Source organism: Vulpes lagopus, chromosome 10 (assembly GCF_018345385.1).
Source record: "Vulpes lagopus strain Blue_001 chromosome 10, ASM1834538v1, whole genome shotgun sequence".
In the NCBI taxonomy this organism is placed as follows: domain Eukaryota; kingdom Metazoa; phylum Chordata; class Mammalia; order Carnivora; family Canidae; genus Vulpes; species Vulpes lagopus.
The window spans coordinates 104,639,723-104,658,213 of NC_054833.1; the positions used below are offsets into that span (position 1 = coordinate 104,639,723).

An 18,491-nucleotide genomic window follows, 5' to 3' on the forward strand; every position below is an offset into this window, starting at 1 on the left:
TTACATATGTGCATATCATTAAGGTCTTTTTCTGAGGTTTTATCTTATTCTTTTGTTTGGAATACATTTCTCTTCCTCTTCATTTTTCTTGATTCTCTGTTTATTTCTATGTATTAGGCAAAACATCTACCTCTCTCTCTTGAAGAAGTGGCCTTGCTTAAATTATTATCTTTCTCATTCAACCCTGCCCTAGCTCTTGGTTGTCTCTTGAAACTTTGTCTAAACTGCCTAATTTATTCTTGATATGACCTCATTGTAGAGGGTGTGCCAAGACTTGTCAGTGATCCAAGGGAGGAATTTCACTTAGAACATAGTTTCAGGTTGATTGGAAGCCAGACTCTGAGGGGGCGCTTTTAAATTATGCATATGTACATAGCCCTATGAGGTTGCAATTGTAATCTCTGCTGCTCTCCAGACCAGAAGATCTCTAGGTCCCCTAGGCGACAACTGCAAAAATCAGGTCTCCAGATAAGTGTATGAGCTCCTTTCTTGGAAGTCTTGTTAAAGTGTAGCAAGGCCAAGGGGTATAGCCAGCAGGGGGTTTCCCTGCTTACATTCCTTGTGAATGCCTCCTTAGCCTCTAGATTCTTGGGAAACCTGAAGCCTGTCCCTCAGGCTGAAGCTCTAGGCTTTTTGAAACAGGCTTTTTCACAGAAGACTGGGATTCTGTTGTAGTTTGCTGTCTAAGCAGCATGCTGGGGTGTGTGGCCTGTCAAGAACTGTTTTTCTGATTGTTACAGTGCCATTGAGATCTGGAACACAAGTCCTCTTGGCCACCAGGGCCAGGCAATCAGGGGTGTCCCTGTGTGGGCTGTGTCTGTTGGCTTTGGCAAGGCTGCTGAAGAATATTGGGGGTGGGGCACATTAGTAGTTCCAGAGAGGAAGCAGAAAAATGTCTTGACTGCTCACCCATGGGCTTTAACGATGCAGCAGAATCGTGCCTTGTCTTTGTGCAGATCTTGGCTTTAGGCTGAAAGTAGGAGAATTGCCATGACCTCTCGCACTTGCCAGCCTAAGCCGGGGGTGGCGGGGGGGGAGAGGAGTGTTGCAATCACCTATGTTTGCAGACTTTAGCTAGGAGTAGAAGAACTCTGACCAGCCAGGGAGTTGGGGAGTACTCTGACCTCAGCAAATGCCATGCCCGCATGGCCCTGCCAATCTCAGCAAGGTGGCAGGAGGGTGCTACTTCCGAGCTCAGCTCCCTGTGCTAGCAGGCCATGTGGAGAGAGTGCAAAATGGTGTCCTCCAGCACCTCCATCTCCAGAGTGTCTCAACTGTCCCCTGCCCCTGCAGGCAATGTCCTTGGATCCGCAAATAAATTCCTTTCACATACAGTCTAGGTGCTTTTCAAACTCCTGTTTTTGTTTCGTTTTGTTTTGTTTTGTTCAGTCTTGAGGTGAGAGAGACTTCCAAGATGGAATCTCAGTTTCCTATAGCACTTTGGGACCTCCAGATGTCAGCCCCATGGATTTTCCCCATCAGACATTCTGGGGCTTGTTTTTCTGGTGTAGATACCAGAGGTTGGGGTGTCTGATATGGAGCAACAACCCCTCACTCCTCTGAGAGAAGTATTGGCCTGGTGAGGTACCTCCCTCTTGTGTTTCTGGGCTGGGGGTGGGCTTTTTTGATAAGATTGTCTCTGCCTCTCTTACTCATCTTGATGTGGTCCTTTAATCACTTGTTTTACAGCGCAGTTCAATTAGTCTTCAGAGGGAAATTATCTATATGTAGCTGTAGATTTCGTGTGTCTGTGGGAGGATGTGGGAGGATCTTCTGTGCCATGACCAGAGATCATCCCCTATTTGCCCCTTCTAGTTTAAAATCTTTCAAATATGAGAACCATATAAGCCTATATGTCTTCATTGGAAAATTCCTCCATACAATTAAGAAAAATAATATCAATCTTACACAAACTCTTTCATGTAATAGAAAAAATAGAGGACATTCTCCATCGTGCATTAAGAGATCAACATAAACTTAATATTAAAACCTGGTAAGGATATTACAAGAAAGGAAACTTATAGACCAATATTCCTTATGAAGTCAAATGGAAAAATCCTAAAAAATAATCAACAAATCAAACCCAGCAATATATAAAAATTATACTACATCATGAGAAATTGAAGTTTATTTCAGAAGTGCAAAGTTGGCTTAACATTCAAAAATTGAGCAATGAACTCACCACATTAACAAGACAGATAATCTTAATGAATAAAGAAAAAACATTTGACACCTCTAAAAAAGCTTTGACACCTAAAAAAGCTTAATGAACTAGGAATAGAAGAGAACTTCCTTAGAGGCACCTGGGTGGCTCAGTCATTCAAACATCTGCCTTTGGCTCTGGTCATAATATCAGGGTCCTGGAATTGAGTCTTGCCTCAGGCTCCCCACTTAGTGGAGCTTTGTGCTCTCTCTCTCTCAAATAAATAAATAACATCTTTTTAAAAAAAGATGTTATGTATTTATTCATGACAGACACAGACACACACACACACACACACACACACACACACACACACAGAGGCAGAGACACAGACAGAGAGAGAAGCAGGCTCCACGCAGAGAGCCCAATGTGGGACTCGATCCCAGGACCCCAGGATCAAGCCCTGAGCCGAAGGCAGACGCTAAACTACTGAGCCATCCAGGGATCCCTAAATATTTTTTTTAAAAGATAACTTCTTTAATCTGATAAAGAATATCTATAAAAACAACAAACAAAACAAAAAACCTACAACTAACATAATACTTAAGGATGAAATTTTGAATGGTTTTTCCTTTCCTGAGTTTTGGAGTAGACAAGGATGCCTGCTCCCCACTTCTATTTGATATATTTTTTTAGAGATTTTATTTACTTATTCATTCATGAGAGACACACAGAGAGAGGCAGAGACACAGGCAGAGCGAGAAGCGGGCTCCTCACAGGGAACATGATGCGGGACTCGATCCCTGGATTGGGATCACGCCCTGAGCCAAAGGCAGAAGCTCAAAGGCAGTCCCTCTATTTGACATTGTAACAAAAATCCTAGTTAGTGCAATAAGGTAAGAAAAAATAAGGTATAAAAATTAGAAACGACGAGGTAAAAGAGCCATTATTTGCAGATGAAATGATTGTGTACCTAAAAAATCTAGATCAATGAAACTATTAGATTTAATTAGTGAATCTACCAAGTTGATGGACATAATGTCAATATACAAAGATCAAATTTAATTCTCCATATTCATTATAAACAATTAGCAAATTAAATGAAAATATCATTTGTAATAGCCATCAAATAGAACACTTAGTAATAAATCTAATAAAAGAGGTGCAAAGATCTATCCTAAAATATACAAGGCACTGGAATTAAAGACACCTTAAATAAATGAGGGCATATACCATGTTTACAGATTGGAAGATTCAATATTGTCAGTTCTCCTCAAGTTGATCTAGAGATTTAAAGTACTCTCAATCAAAATCCCAGCAGGACATCTGTGAAAATTGAAAGCTGATTTTCCAATTTATATGAAATGCAAAGGATGTAGAATATATTATAGTCCATCAAGACAATCTTGAGGAAGAAGAATAAAGTTAAAACACTTATAATACTGAAAAGCAAGATTTACAATAAAGTTCCTTATGAAGACAGTTGAATTGACTCAGGACAAGACAGACTAATGGAACAGAATAAAAAATATAGAAAGAGACCAACTCATAAATGGTTATAGAAGAGAGAGAGAGAGAGACCAACTAAATATCAGGAAGGGAGACAGACCATAAAGACTCCTAACTCGGGGAAACGAACTAGGGGTGGTGGAAGGGGAGGAGGGCGGGTGTTGGAGGGGAATGGGTGACGGGCACTGAGGTGGACACTTGACGGGATGAGCACTGGGTGTTTTTCTGTATGTTGGTAAATTGAACACCAATAAAAATTAATTAAAAAAAAGAAAGAAAGAGACCAACTCATATATGGTCACCTAATTTCTTTCTTTCTTTCTTTCTTTCTTTCTTTCTTTCTTTCTTTCTTTCTTCTTTCTTTCTTTCTTTTTCTTTCTTTCTCTCTCTCCCTTCCTTCCTTCCTTCCTTCCTTCCTTCCTTCCTTCCTTCCTTCCTTTCTTCCTTTCTCTTTTTTTTCTTTTCTTTCTGATTTTATTTATTCATTCATGAGAGACACACACACAGAGAGAGAGAGAAAGAGAGGCAGAGGGAGAAGCAGACTCCCTCAGGAAGCCTGATGTGGGACTCGATCCCAGGACCATGGGATCATGACCTAAACTAAAGGCAGACAGTCAACCATTGAGCCACCCAGGTACTCCTGGTCACCTAATTTCTAAAAAAGGTACCACTGCAACTTAGAGGCAAAGGATGATGCATATTTATATGGAAAAAATGAACTTGAACTTTTATCTCACATCATATGCAAACATTATTTCCGCATGGATTATAGATCTAAATAAGAAATGTAAAACAACAGGGCATCCCCGGTGGCGCAGCAGTTTAGCGCCGCCTGCGGCCCGAGGTGTGATCCTGGAGACCCAGTATCTAGTCCTATGTCGGGCTCCCTGCATGGAGTCTGCTTCTCTCTCTGCCTGTGTCTCTGCCTCTCTTTCCCCTCTCTGAACAAATAAATAAATAAATCTTAAAAAAAAAAGAGAGAAATGTAAAACAATAAACTTCTAGAATAGAATTTGGGAGAAGTTTTAGGCAAAAAATTCTTAATCAGGACACAAAAATTACTGACCATAAAATTTTTAAAAACTATAGGGCATATTAAAAATAAGAACTTCTATACTTTTGTTCATTTAAAATACATGATTAAAAGAAAGAAAAGATAAACCATAGAATATAATAAACAAAAGATGTTTATTATACATATATCTAACAATAGTGTTCAGAGAAAAAAATACCAATTCCTGCAAATCAATAAGTAAAAGACAGTTCATAAAGTGGTTCTCTAAATGAACTAATAATATAAAAAGTGCTCTATATGTCATTCAGTATCTGGGAAATGCAAATTAAAGCCATCATTATATTTTGCTGCGTATACACCAGAATGGCTAAAATTGAAATATATTGACAAGTATATGGAGCAACTGGAACTTTGATATATTGCTGGTGGGAGTGTACACTGGAGAATTGTTTGGAAGCATCTATTAAACCTAAACATTGGGGCACCTGGGTGGCTCAGTTGGTTAAGTATTTGCCTTCAGCTCAGGGATCCTGGGATCAACCCTCATGTTGGGCTCCCTGCTTTGCAGGGAGCCTGCTTCTCCCTCTCCTGCTCCCTTGCTTGTGCTCTCTTTGTCTCTCTGTCAAATAAATAAATAAAATATTTTCTTAAAAAAGCTAAACACTGCCTACTCCATGGCACAGCAAGATATTTAAAGATTTATTTATTTATTTATTTATTTATTTATTTATTTATTTATTTCAGAGAGAGAGAGAGAACATGCATGTGCAAAAAAGAGTGTGGTACGGGGCAAAGAGAGAGAATCTTAAGCAGACTCCCCACTGAGTGGGGAGCCTAATGCAGGGCTCAGTCTCACAACCCTGAAATCATGACCTGAACCCAAATCAAGAGTTGGATGTCTGAATGTGCCAGCCAGGTACCCTGGCATAGCAAGATATTTATTCAAGAGAAATGAATGCATGTATCCATCAAAAGACATGTGCAAGAAAGTTCATAGCAGCTTTATTTGTAATAGCCCCAAACTGGAATCAGTTCAAACATCCATAAACAGGAGAATGGATTAATCAATTGTGATTTATTCATACAAGGGAATACTTCTCAGGAACAAAAAAGAAAGCAAACTACTGTGACAATATGGTTGATTCTCACAGACATAATGATGAGCAAAAGAAGCCAAAAATGAGTGACTACTATTTGATTCTATTCACATGAAGTTTAAGAACAGGGGAAACTATTCTATCAAGACAGAAGTCAGAATAGTGGTTACTTTCTTAGGGTGGGGTATTAACTACAAGGAACTGAAAATAGTTGTCTAGAGTGCTAGAAATATTCTATATCTTTTTTTTTTTTGTAAGACAGAGAGAATGCATGTGCCTGAGCAGGGCTGGGGTGGGTGCAGAGGGAGAAGGAGAGGGAATTTCAAGCAGGCTCCACACCCAGCATGGAACCTGATGCAGGGCTTCATCTCTCAATCCTGACTGAGATCATGACCTGATCCAAAATCCAGAGTCGGATGCTTAACTAAGCCATCCAAATGCCCCAGAAACATTTTATACCTTGATCTGTTTATTACACAGTTGTTTTACATATATATTTATTGAGCTGAACTCCTGAGATTTGATATTTTTAGTAAACGATGCAGGATCATGCATACAGAATGAAATCAGCCTGGCTTTCTACCTTACTTCCCTGAAACTATGGAAGATATTTATGACAAATCAGAATCATCTTAAAGTCCCAACAACAAGGGAATATTTAAAGTATACAGAGGGTTACCTGACTGGCTCAGTTGGTTAAACACAGACTCTTGATTTAAGCTCAGGTCATGATCTCAGGATTCTGAGATCAAGCCCCACATCAGGCTCTGCTGGGCATGGAACCTGCTTAAGGTTCTCTCTCTCCCTCTTTCTTCCCTGCCTCTCTCTCTCTCACTCTCAAAAAAATAAAATACATATGACACATCCTTAAAAAGTTAGGAATATGATGTAAAAGTGTTTACACTTTTAAAACACTAAAAGTGTTTTTTTTTAAAAAAAAACATTAAAAGTGTGTTTTTTTTTTATTAAAAGTGTTTTAAAGTGTTTACTACAATGTGGAAAACACCTATAACATGGGTAAAAAAAGGCAGACCATAAAAATCCTGTATAAAGAGTTATCAAAACTATGTAAAGATATATAGAGAAAAGTCTGGAAGGAAGTCACACTGGTGTTTTTTAAAATTATTATTATTTTTTAAAAGATTTATTATTTATTTATTCATGAAAGACCCAGATTGAGAGGAGAGGCAGAGACATAAGCAGAGGGAGAAGAAGCAGGCTCCTCACAGGGAGCCCGATGCAGGACTCGATCCCGGATCCGGGGATCACGACCTGAGCCAAAGGCAGGCGCTCAACCGCTGAGCCACCCAGGCGTCCCTTAAATTATTTTTTTTATTGGAGTTCAATTACACTTAAGTGTTAATAGTGGTTATTTGTTGTCTTTGGATGGCAATAATGGGAAGACTTTTTTCTTATTTTTTGTTTTTCTGTAGCTTGCAAAATTTCAAGACTAACACTGACGATAATGACAGAACAATCTTTTTAAAAATATCTTTTTCCTTCCAAAGTCAAAACTCTGGGGACACCTGGATGGCTCAGTGGTTGGGTGGCTGCTTTCGGCTCAGGTTGTGATCCCCAGATCCGAGATCGAGTTCCACATCAGGCTTCTGCGAGAAGCCTGCTTTTCTCCTTCTGCCTGCCTCTCTGCCTCTCTCTCTCTCTCTCTCTCCCTCTCATCTCTCATGAATAAAAAAAACAAAAAACAAAAAAACAACCCCAAATCAAAATTCTGCCTTCAAGTTTCTCTGTCAGCTGCTGTCCTGCTTTATCAGTCTTTCAAGGTTTTCTGCTTTCTGTTCTCATCACAAAATGTGTTCACTACTTCCTGTGGCTGGCTACACTAAGGCTTCTCAGCTGCCACCTGCTTATCTTGTCCCACTCTAATTCCCAGTTAAGACAGAAGGGCTTTGGGCTGGATACTCTATTGTCAAGTTAATAAAGGATGCCCAAGGAAGAGAGGCTGTGAACTCTCCCTTGTTGCCCAACAAAATGTGTAGGTAGAGTTTAAAGTTTTAGTTCCCAGGCAAATACAAATTTTCATGCACCTAGTAGGTAAGCATTTGTTCTACAGTGGTAGTGAGAAATGTTTTATTTCTAGAAGGGGCACTTGCAGCCCAAAGGGAAAACATCTCCCTCCACTTCATAGGACCACAGTGCTGCAGAGTCACATTGCAGCATGTATACAGGGATGGGAGAAGTTATGGCCACTTAAACTGTAGATTCTCAGACTCTGCTCAGACTTACTGGAGCAAATCTCTGGGAGGAGGGTCCTGGGCTTTGCCTCTTAATGTCTGTGAGGTGATTCCCCACACCCTCCTTCATTTTTTAAAACATTATTTGATACTTACATATATATGTATATATATAATATTTACACATATCTTTTAATAAATAAGGTACAATCATAAAATGTACATATATGAACCTATCACCCAGCCTAAAGCTGGATCATTAACAATAATTTATTTATATTAACCTATGTGATTCTCTCTTATGCCTTCCTCCTGCCTCCCTATGAGAAGTAACATTTTACATTTTGTGCTTTCCATTCTGCTAAAATATAAAAAAAATTAGTTTTTGTTTCTTTGGCATCTATGCCTATAAAATACATTATTTAGTTTTGCTTGCTTTAAAAAATTTTTTGACCTCAGGAGAAAGAAATCCGTTTTTTTATGAGCTTTTTTTATTGTGATAGAGTATATATAACAAATTTTCTCTTTTTAACAATTCTAAAGCGTAAAATTCCAGGGCATTAATTACATTTGCAATGTTGTGTAACCATCACCATCATTTCCAAAACTTTTTCATCATTCCAAACAGAAACTCTGTACCTATTAAGCAATAATACCCCTCCCTCCCCTCCCCCAGTCCCTAGTAACCTGTAATCTACTTTGTGTCTATGAATTTGCCTCTCCTAGATATTTCGCAAAAGTAGAATCATACAATATTTGTCTTCTAGTGTCTGGTTTCTTTCAGTTAGCATCATATTTTCCAAGTTTATTCATGTTGTAGCAGGTGGCACATTTATAGATGAATAATAGTCCATTGTATATATATGCCACATTTTGTTTATTCATCTGTTGAAGGATACTTGGGTTGTTTCTACCTTTTGGCTATTGTGAATAATGCTGCACTGGACATGGGTGTACAAGTATCTGTTAGAGTCCCTATTTTCAATTAGTTTGGGTATATACCTAGAAGTGGAATTGCTGGGTCATATAACAATTCTATATTTAGCTTTTTAAAAATAAAGATTAAAAAATAAAAAAAATAAAAATAAAAATAAAGATTATTTATTTATTATGCATGAGAGACAGAGAGAGAGAGACAAAGACAGAGGCAGAGGGAGAAGCAGGCTCCATGCAGGGAGCCTGATGTGGGACTCGATCCCAGGACTGAGGTATCATGCCCTGAGCCAAAGGCAGACACTCAACCACTGAGCCACCCAGGCATCCTTATATTTAACTTTTTGAGGAACCATCATACTGTCTTCAATAGAGACTATTCCATTTTACATGGTACTATGGGAGTTCCAACTTCTTCATACTCTTGCCAACATCTATTTTATATATGTTTTATTTTAATTTTTAAAAGCAATCTCTATATCCAACATGGGACTTGAACCCAGAACTCTGAGATCAAGAGCCACATGGTCTACAGACTGAGCCAGCCAGTGCTCAGCTTATATATATATTTTAAATATCTATATCTATCTATCTATCTATCTATCTATCTATCTATCTATCTATATTTTTTTTAGTTGTAGGCTCCTAGTAGGTGTGAGGTGGCATCCTGTGGTTTTTGACTTTGAGCACCTCTTCATGTGCTTATTGGCCATTTATATTGTCTTTGGAAAAATGTCTATTCAGATCATTTGCTTGTGTTTTAATTGGATTGTTGTTGTTTTAGATGTTAAGTTGTTATCAGAGATAATGATTTATAGATATTTTATCCCCTTCATAGATTGTCTTTCACTTTCTTGATATTGTCTTTTGATGCACATTAGTTTTTAATTTTGATGGATCCCAATTTATCTATTTTTGTTGTTGTTGTTACTTGTGATTTTGGTGTTATACAGGGGAATCCATTTCCTTTTTTTTTTTTTTTTAAGATTTTTTATTATTTATTTAAATACACAGAGAGGAGAGAGAGAGAGAGGCAGAGACACAGGCAGAGGGAGAAGCAGACTCCATGCAGGGAGCCTGATGTGGGACTCGATCCCGGGTCTCCAGGATCACACCCTGGGCTGAAGGCGGCGCTAAACAGCTGAGCCACCTGGGCTGCCCGTCCTTTTTTTTTTTTTTTTTCTTTAAAAATAATTTATTAGTTTTGGATTACAAAGTACAGGGAAAGCACAAAGGCAGTTCCTGTGACTCCTTGGCTGTTACTTCCCGGACAGTGCGTCTGGAACTACCTCTGTACACCAGGCTTGGCGCCCATAATCTAACACCATAACAGCTGCAGAGTATAGCGCCTGACTGTGGGTGGCAAAGTTTAAATACACCCCATTCACAATGCAGGGCTCCCCTCCATTTTCCAGATCTCTCTTGCAAACTGTGAAATGCCACTAGAACTCTCAGGAGTGAACTCTTAGAGGTTGTTGTTGTTGTTGTTGTTTTTAACTTTTTAGAAGAGCTTTTTTAACAGTAGTGACTAAGGACCTGTGTTCCTAGCGTTATAAGCCCCAGGCTGCCTGGGGCATGGGGACAGCAGTCCCTGGGAGTCCTCCATATCCTAGGTGGCGATGGAGGAAGGGCAGGCCAGGCCAAGCATGAGGAATAAACAGTCAATTTTATTGGGCTCAGATCAGGAATTCGTGGGTCTTTTTTTTTTTTTTTTTTTTTTTTTTAGGAGTCCATGGGTCTTGAGGACTTCCACGTATTTGTTGATTTTCTTCTCCACCTTCTTTTTGACCCATTTCCATAGCCTCATGAACTGCTTCTTCTTCCGGTAATGGATCTTGGCCTTCTCTGTCCTCTTCTTCTCCAGGGTGGCTGTTACTGCCTGGTACTTCCAGTCGACCTTGTGAGCCAGGCACCCCAGGTAAGCAAACTTTCACATAGGCTTCAGGCGTACCACCTTGGGGGCAGCAGGAACCATCGTCCACTTTTTCTTGTCATAGGGTGGCAGGATCCCACCAAACACCTTGAGGCAGTCCAGGGCAGCCAGGCCTCGCTTGGTCTTGTGGGGCAGCACGCCTCGCACTGTTCCCCAAAAGATGCAGCTGGGTGCTTGGGAGTGGTAGGGGCCACAGGATGGGTTGGTGTTCATCTGTTTGCGGAGGAAGGGGCAGGTCCTGGTGCTCAATGGCCGAGGCATTTCCTGGCCACCTGGTGGCCCCTGTAGCCAAACAGGTGCTTCTGGGCAGGAGGGTTGTAGTTGTGTGCTGTGAGGGCATCAACATTTCTGGCAATTTCTACAGAAACAAGTTGAAGTACCTTCCTTCCTCATTCTCAGCTGTATAATACAGATGGTCCCAGACTGATGATACTTTGACTTAAGAGTCCCCCCCCCGCCCCTTTTTAAAGTATAGTTGACATACATTATATTAGTTTCAGGTATATAACATAATGATTCCACATTTATATGCAGTATGAAATGCTCATCATAATTGTAGTTACCATCTGTCACCATACAAAGTTATTCCAGTATTATTGAGCATATTCTCTATGCTGTACATTACATCCTCATGACTTACTAATTTTATAACTTGAAGTTTGTACCTCTCAATCCCATCACCTATTTCACTCATCTCCTCACCGCTGACTTATGACTTTTTTGACTTTATAATGGTGGGAAGCAATATGCATTCAGTAGAAACTATACTTTGAATTTTTTTTTTTCCCAGATTAGTGATTATGCAGGATTTTCTCTTGTGATGATGGCAGCTGCAGCAAGCCACAGCTCCCAGGCAGCTACGTGATCATGACGGTAAACAATCAATACACTTAATCATTCTTTACCCACATAAGCATTTTGTTTTTTTTAATTTTCAGTATTCAGTAAATTACATGAGATATTCAGCACATTATAAAATAGACTTCGTGTGAGATAATTTTACCCAACTGTAGGCTGATGTAATTGTTCTGACCACATTTAAGGTAGGCCAGGGTAAACTATGATGTTTGGTAAATTAGGTGTATTAAATGAATTTTTGACTTACAATATTTTCAACTTAAGCTCATTTATTAGGATGCAGCCCCATTACAAGCTGAGGAAGATCTGTATTCCATCATACAAAGATATCACATTATTTAGCCATTCCCCTATTAAAAGTTTTGAGTGTTGTTGACACATATGTTAATTTCAGGTGGACAACATAGTGATTCAACATCTCTATACAATATGCAGTGCTCACCACAAGCAGCTACCATGTTACCATATAACATTAGTACATTATCATTGACTATATTCTTTATGCTGTGCCTTATATTCCCATGACTTATTCTTTCCATACTGGAAGTTGTATCTTATTCTCCCCCTCACTCATTTTGCCCATCTTCTCCCTCCCCAGCCATAAGTTTGTTCTCAGTATTTATAGGTCTGATTCTGCTTTTGGCTTGTCTGTAGTCTATTGATGGACATCAGCTCCACCATGAATATCCCAAAGTGATTCTTTTGTACATTCTAACTTAAAAACCACTGACCTTTTTTTTAATGAACAAAGCAGGATTTTATTGAGTTGCTATTAAATATCAATTGAATAGTACTTGAGATACAGAAGTGGAGACATTTGACTTAAGTGTACTGATTTTTCCCACCTGCTATTTGGATTAATTACCGGAATATATTTGGGGCACCTGGGTGGTACAGCTGGTTGAGTGTTCAACTCTTGGTCTTGGTTCAGGTCACGATCTCAGGGTTGTGAGACTGAGCTCCATGATGGGCTCTGCAAACAGTGAAGAGTTTGCTTGAGACTTTCTCTCCCTCTGCCTCTGCCCCACACCCCTTAAATAAATAAATCTTAAAAAAATAATTACTGGATTATAATACCATGAGAGCCACTGCCATGGAGTATGGTTTGTGTCAGCCTACACGATAGCTTTAACCATTTTGTGTGATTTCTTGTAAAGAGCTATCACAGAAGACGCAATAAATACATTTTACTGATTTCACATTGTAGAACTTTTAAGCAATAAGGAGATGTCAACATTGGGTGGGGAAAATGATTGTGAAAAGGAAATGATTTCTTTAGAGAGCCCTGTCTCAGCCAGGTTGTAGAAGCATCTATAATGGGTTTAAAATAACGCAAAGGGCAGCTTTGTTTTCAGCACTGAAAACTCTCCAGAACAAAGAGACACAGATTGATGCTTCTCCCCCTCCCACCCCGCCGCGTCCTGTACAGTGGCTGATTTCGGGAAACACTTTGGCAGCTATGTGGGGTCATAGCGTGGCCAGGCTTCTTTGGGGTTTGTAAAGAAATACTAGGGGAAACTCAAGTGTGAAGCAAGAGCTCAACTCTTAACAGGGATGTTGTTTGTGGCTCTGTTACTGGAAAATGCTATGACCTTATTAACAAGGTCAAAGTTGTGTAGACACAGGAATTACAAAATCAAGAAGGGAGTGAGATATTGGAGGCATAAAAGCATCTACAGGTGTCTCCCACAGCACTGCTCTTCCAGAGGCAGACAAGCCAAAGATGAGGTGAGTTTGGCTGCTTTCTCCTTGTCCATAGATTACTTCTTCCTTCTCTGTCTACATCGTTTACCTACAGGACAGTGCAGGTAGAGGGGAAACCAAAGAAGAGATGCAGAACAAAAACAGAGAAATAGGGCAAATGAATTAAATCATAACGAATTAAAGGGTTTCATGTGTTAAATCTTCTGCTTTTCTGCATCCATAGAATGTGACTTACTCTAAGAGGTATCTTTTTCCTCAAGGTTACAAATTTTTCATCTTTGCAGGAGATGCCTGCCAGCAGTTCTCATAGTGGGCTTTTTGGCAATCTAAATATGTTTATTAGTAGATTAAAAAAATGTGTACCAATAGTAACACATTTGAGTGACCCAACTAAGGCACTGAGATTTTATCAAAACAACAATTTTTTTTTTAAATGTTGAAGTCACAAGACTACCAACTTAACATAACCAAGCAATCTCTGTATAGCTGGTCTCTGATGAGTGTGGCCTGTGCATTGATGCCTGTGTCCACAGTCATGCGTCCAGGAGGCCAGTTATATTCCTGGTAAACTTTTTGGCATTTTGGGGTCTCCTGAAGGCAAAATATCGTAGAATAGTAAGAAAACCACGGTAAGTGTTTTACATTCTGTATGTTTAGAACATCTTATCATGGAAAAATTTAAAAAGTACAGAGAATAGCATAAGAAATCCCTATTTTCCATCTTCAAGCTATCTGCATTTTATTAGCAAGGGTGCATGAGGGAGGCTTCTTTTTGCAGGAGAGCTCACATATTATTAGCAATCTTTTAAAAAATGTTTTGACAGAGAGAAAAAAGAGAGAGCACATGTAGGCAGAGCGGCAATCAGAGGGAGAGGGAGAAGCAGGCCCTCCATTGAGCAGAGAGCCCAGTATGGTGCTCAATCCCAGGACCCAGGGATCATGATCCGAGCCAAAGGCAGATGCTCGACCAACTGAGGCACCCAGGAGCCCCTATTATTAGCAATTTAATGTTTCCTAAACGCCACCAGAAATTGAGGGCCATGTATCTGTGTGCCTTCCTACATTGGTGGTTCCTCTCTGAAGCTAATGTAGAATTCCCAGCAGCACAGAGCATGCTGGAATTTGGGTGTACTGGGAAGCTGTACAAGGGTGTATGTGGGTGGTGGTGGTGGGCAACTTTTTGTCCTAACACTTTCATGCAGCTTCTTCTCTGGCTGCCTAATGGGAGGGTGTGTGTGTGTGAAGTAGGGAGACCAATTGTGCACTCCTTGTCTTCTCTCCGCAGAGCCCTGGGAGCTGTCATTGCCCTCCTGCTCTGGGGGCAGCTTTTCGCAGAGGACACTGGCAGTGAGGTCACAGATAATACAGGTCAGTCTTCGGGTTTGGTTGGGAGCCTCACATCCCAGCACTGCTGCGTCTCATTTGGACTCTATCAGATCTACATCCTCTCTTTGGGAAGAGCCAGTACCTCTTTCTTGTCATAATCTCTGGTATTTCAGGCCAGTGAAGAACACTGGGGAGCCAGGCAGGAAAAAGGGGAGATGGCCTTCCCTTTGGCTTCCATTTGAGGTGGAGGAGGGGTAATGGTTCAGAGCAGCTTCTTCTTCACTGACTTTTCATGGGTCTCTGGGATCAGTTTTTGAATGTCAACCACCTCTTCCTGTGACTTTTTCTTTGCAGAGGTCAGCCTCCCAAAGCCCCCAGTGATTGAAAATGGCTACGTAGAGCACATGGTTCGCTACCAGTGTAAGCCTTTCTACAAACTGCACACTGAAGGAGATGGTAAGCCCTAGCCAAGTGTCCCTGCACCCTCCCCCACCCCGGCCTTTTCATGATGAGTGTGGCCAGGGGTGATGGGCCATGAAGCTTACATGTTCTTCTTGGAACCAGGAGTAGTAGATTCTAGTAAGGGTTTTGGCACCAGTAATTGTGGCCTTTTGGGTAAATTCACTTAGCCTAGACAAACAAAGGGTTGTGGAAGGGGAGGTGGGTTGGGGGATGGGTTAACTGGGTGATGGGCAATGAGGAGGACACTTGATGAGATGACACTGGGTGTAATACTATATGCTGGGATATTGAATTTAAATAACAAAAAACTATAATGTTAGCACAGTCCTTGGAACACAGTAAATGTCTAATAAAATATATTAATCCAATGGAAAAAAATTCGCTCAGCCTCAGTTTTTGTCCTTTGTTAAGGGGGAGGTGATGCCAATGTAGCCTACTCATCCCAGAGTGAGATCTACATTTTCAAAAGCAGATGTGGTAAAGGAACTGAGGGTGGTGCCAGTGATGACGACAGGTGGCTCTGATCTAGTACTATGTTCCCTGCACTGTTCTAAGTGTTTTAAATTTATTTGCTCACTTTGTTCTCACAACGCCCCTCTGAAGAGATACTGTTGTTATATTCATTTTGCCAATGAGGAAGCTGAGGCACAGAGAGGCTGAATGACATGTTCAAGTTCAGGGGGCTTGTAGAGGGAGAGCGAGAATCTGAACCCTGATTCTTACTCAGTGCTGTGTCACCAAAGCCCCAGATCCATCCTGCTGGGCTTCACTGGCACCCCCAGCACTTGGCTTCTAGAGCAGAGCTCGTTCCTCCCTCCTCTTCTCTGCCCCTTCCTTCTGTCTCTCTTTAATTCTCTTTCAACACCTTCTTTCCTCATGCTAGGTCCAGATTCAATTTCTCTTTTGACTCATTTATTTCCTTTTGTTTCAGGAGTGTACACCTTGAACAGTGAGAAGCATTGGACAAACAAGGCCGTTGGAGAGAAACTTCCTGAATGTGAAGCAGGTAGGAAGAAGCCAGGGGCCCTGGGGAGCCAACCAAAGGTGGGTGTTGAGAGTCTACTGTGTGTGCAGGCATCTTGATCGAAACATCCTGGAGGCACATCTTTACTGACTGAGCACCCAGATGGAGGGCCAGGGAGAACCATAAATGGTCAGCCAGGCTGTTGAGTGCACATCTAGGTGATGAGTCCCCAGTAAAGTTCACTAAGGATCTTGCTCCTTTGGGCCTTCGGGGTATTGGTGGAATCTGCTGTCTATAAGCCCTCCAGGGCCAGGAGGCCCTATATGTACACGTAAGCTGTCCAGGGAGCCCAGAGTCAAGTAAAGCACGCTCCAGGAAGAATGCGTTGTGGGAGGACAGCGCAAAACCCAATCCACAGAGGTGTGATGCAAGCTGGAGAGGGGCTAGAACTTCTGTTTTTTGTTATTAGGAAGAGATGTTTCCCTTTCCCTCCTGGACAAGAGGATTTTGCCTGCCCTCTTGTGCCATTAGTGGCGCAGAACTATTCACCTGCTTTATATTAACTGCAACATCTGAAATCGGAGTTCCAGCCAATGCTGCCACAGATCACTCCTTATTCAGAGAGAATGAATTATTATAGTTTCTCATCCTTACAATGAATTTCCAGGAGCTGTGGACATGTCTATTTGTGATGACTTATTTAAACACACATACGGTTCTTTAGCCAGCATTTGAAAATATCAGCATAACTTTTTTTTTTCCATGAGTTAGAAAAGCAGGAAATAAAACTGTGTCTTAGTGATGTATGCAACTTTATAAAAAAGAACCGTTTTAAACCGTGGAAATGACAGGAGCAGGTGATAAAGGCAAGGCATGTCAATACTTCTAGCTGTGCAGAAATTACGACAGTTTAGGCAGTAGCAACTGCCAACACTGTCCCTCTCTTTCCCACACTGGAGACTCACATTTCTGCTCTTGACTTTCTTTTCTTGACAGTATGTGGAAAGCCCAAGAATCCAGTGGATCAGGTGCAGCGGATCATGGGTGGATCAGTGGATGCCAAAGGCAGCTTTCCCTGGCAGGCTAAGATGGTCTCCCACCATAATCTCACCTCAGGGGCCACACTGATCAATGAACAATGGCTGCTGACTACAGCTAAAAATCTCTTCCTGGGCCATAAGGATGATGCAAAAGCAAAGGACATTGCCCCTACTTTAAAACTCTATGTGGGGAAAAATCAGCTCGTGGAGGTTGAAAAGGTGGTCCTACACCCTGACTACTCCAAGGTAGATATCGGGCTCATCAAACTCAAACAGAAGGTGCCCATTGATGAGAGAGTAATGCCCATCTGTCTACCTTCCAAAGATTATGCAGAAGTGGGGCGTATAGGCTACGTGTCTGGCTGGGGACGAAATTCCAACTTCAATTTTACTGAGCTACTGAAGTATGTCATGCTGCCTGTGGCTGATCAAGACAAGTGTGTACAGCACTACGAAGGCAGCACGGTGCCTGAAAAGAAGTCACCGAAGAGCCCTGTCGGGGTACAGCCCATTCTGAATGAGCACACCTTCTGTGCCGGCATGTCCAAGTTTCAGGAAGACACTTGTTATGGTGACGCTGGCAGTGCCTTTGCTGTTCACGACCAGGACGAAGACACCTGGTATGCGGCCGGGATCCTGAGCTTTGATAAGAGCTGTACTGTGGCCGAGTACGGGGTGTACGTGAAGGTGCCCTCTGTTCTGGCCTGGGTGCAGGAAACCATCGCTGGCAACTAATGCTGACAGGCTGGCAGCCTCTGCCTAAGAGCAAGAATTCACTCTGGGAGGAAAAACTGCATGGGAGTGGTGGGGGTAGAACACGGTGTGAAGCATGCTGTCGATCAATAAAGGGCTTTCTCGAGTCATTTCTGTGCTGTTTTTAGCCTCCGGCCGTGTTTATTGTCTCATGTGTGGTACAGCAACAGCTTAGTGGGATAGCGGTGTATACCGGGAGTGTGGCAGAAAGCACCCCACACTAACTGGAAATCCCTGAGGGGACATGAAACCGTCCCATGCTGGGGTTGTACTCGGTGACCGAGTTCTACCAAATGGCAGGCCTCAGAAAGGTCACCGTTTCCCTTGCTTCAGACAAGGAAACAGACTTGGAGAAGTTAAGTGATTTGTTAGAGGCCACAGCGCCGTGAGGCAGCGTGACTGGGTTAACTGCGAGCCCGGGCCTGTCCGAGCGTGACCTCCAGCTCTCTGCACGGCCTCCCCTTGCTCTCTGCAGTGAGTGAGGGGGCATGCGGATGGAGGGGGAAGATAGATGCCAGCTCAGCACAGGACAATAACAGGGGTTCTGACATGGGCAGCATTG

At 41.6% G+C, this 18,491-nt stretch overlaps 1 protein-coding gene and 1 pseudogene across 1 annotated transcript; one reads left to right on the top strand and one right to left on the bottom strand.

Moving 5' to 3' along the window:
- Nucleotides 1–10,570: 10,570 nt before the first annotated feature.
- On the bottom strand, nucleotides 10,571–11,261 carry LOC121500967 (annotated as a pseudogene).
- A 2,009-nt stretch (nucleotides 11,262–13,270) lies between these two features.
- LOC121501011 (haptoglobin) lies at nucleotides 13,271–18,039 on the top strand. Its single transcript, XM_041773118.1, has 5 exons — nucleotides 13,271–13,408; nucleotides 14,670–14,752; nucleotides 15,065–15,166; nucleotides 16,104–16,178; nucleotides 17,133–18,039. Exons 1-5 carry the CDS (start codon nucleotides 13,404–13,406, stop codon nucleotides 17,909–17,911), a joined length of 1,044 nt encoding a protein of 347 aa, XP_041629052.1. The 5' UTR covers nucleotides 13,271–13,403; the 3' UTR covers nucleotides 17,912–18,039.
- Nucleotides 18,040–18,491: the final 452 nt, after the last annotated feature.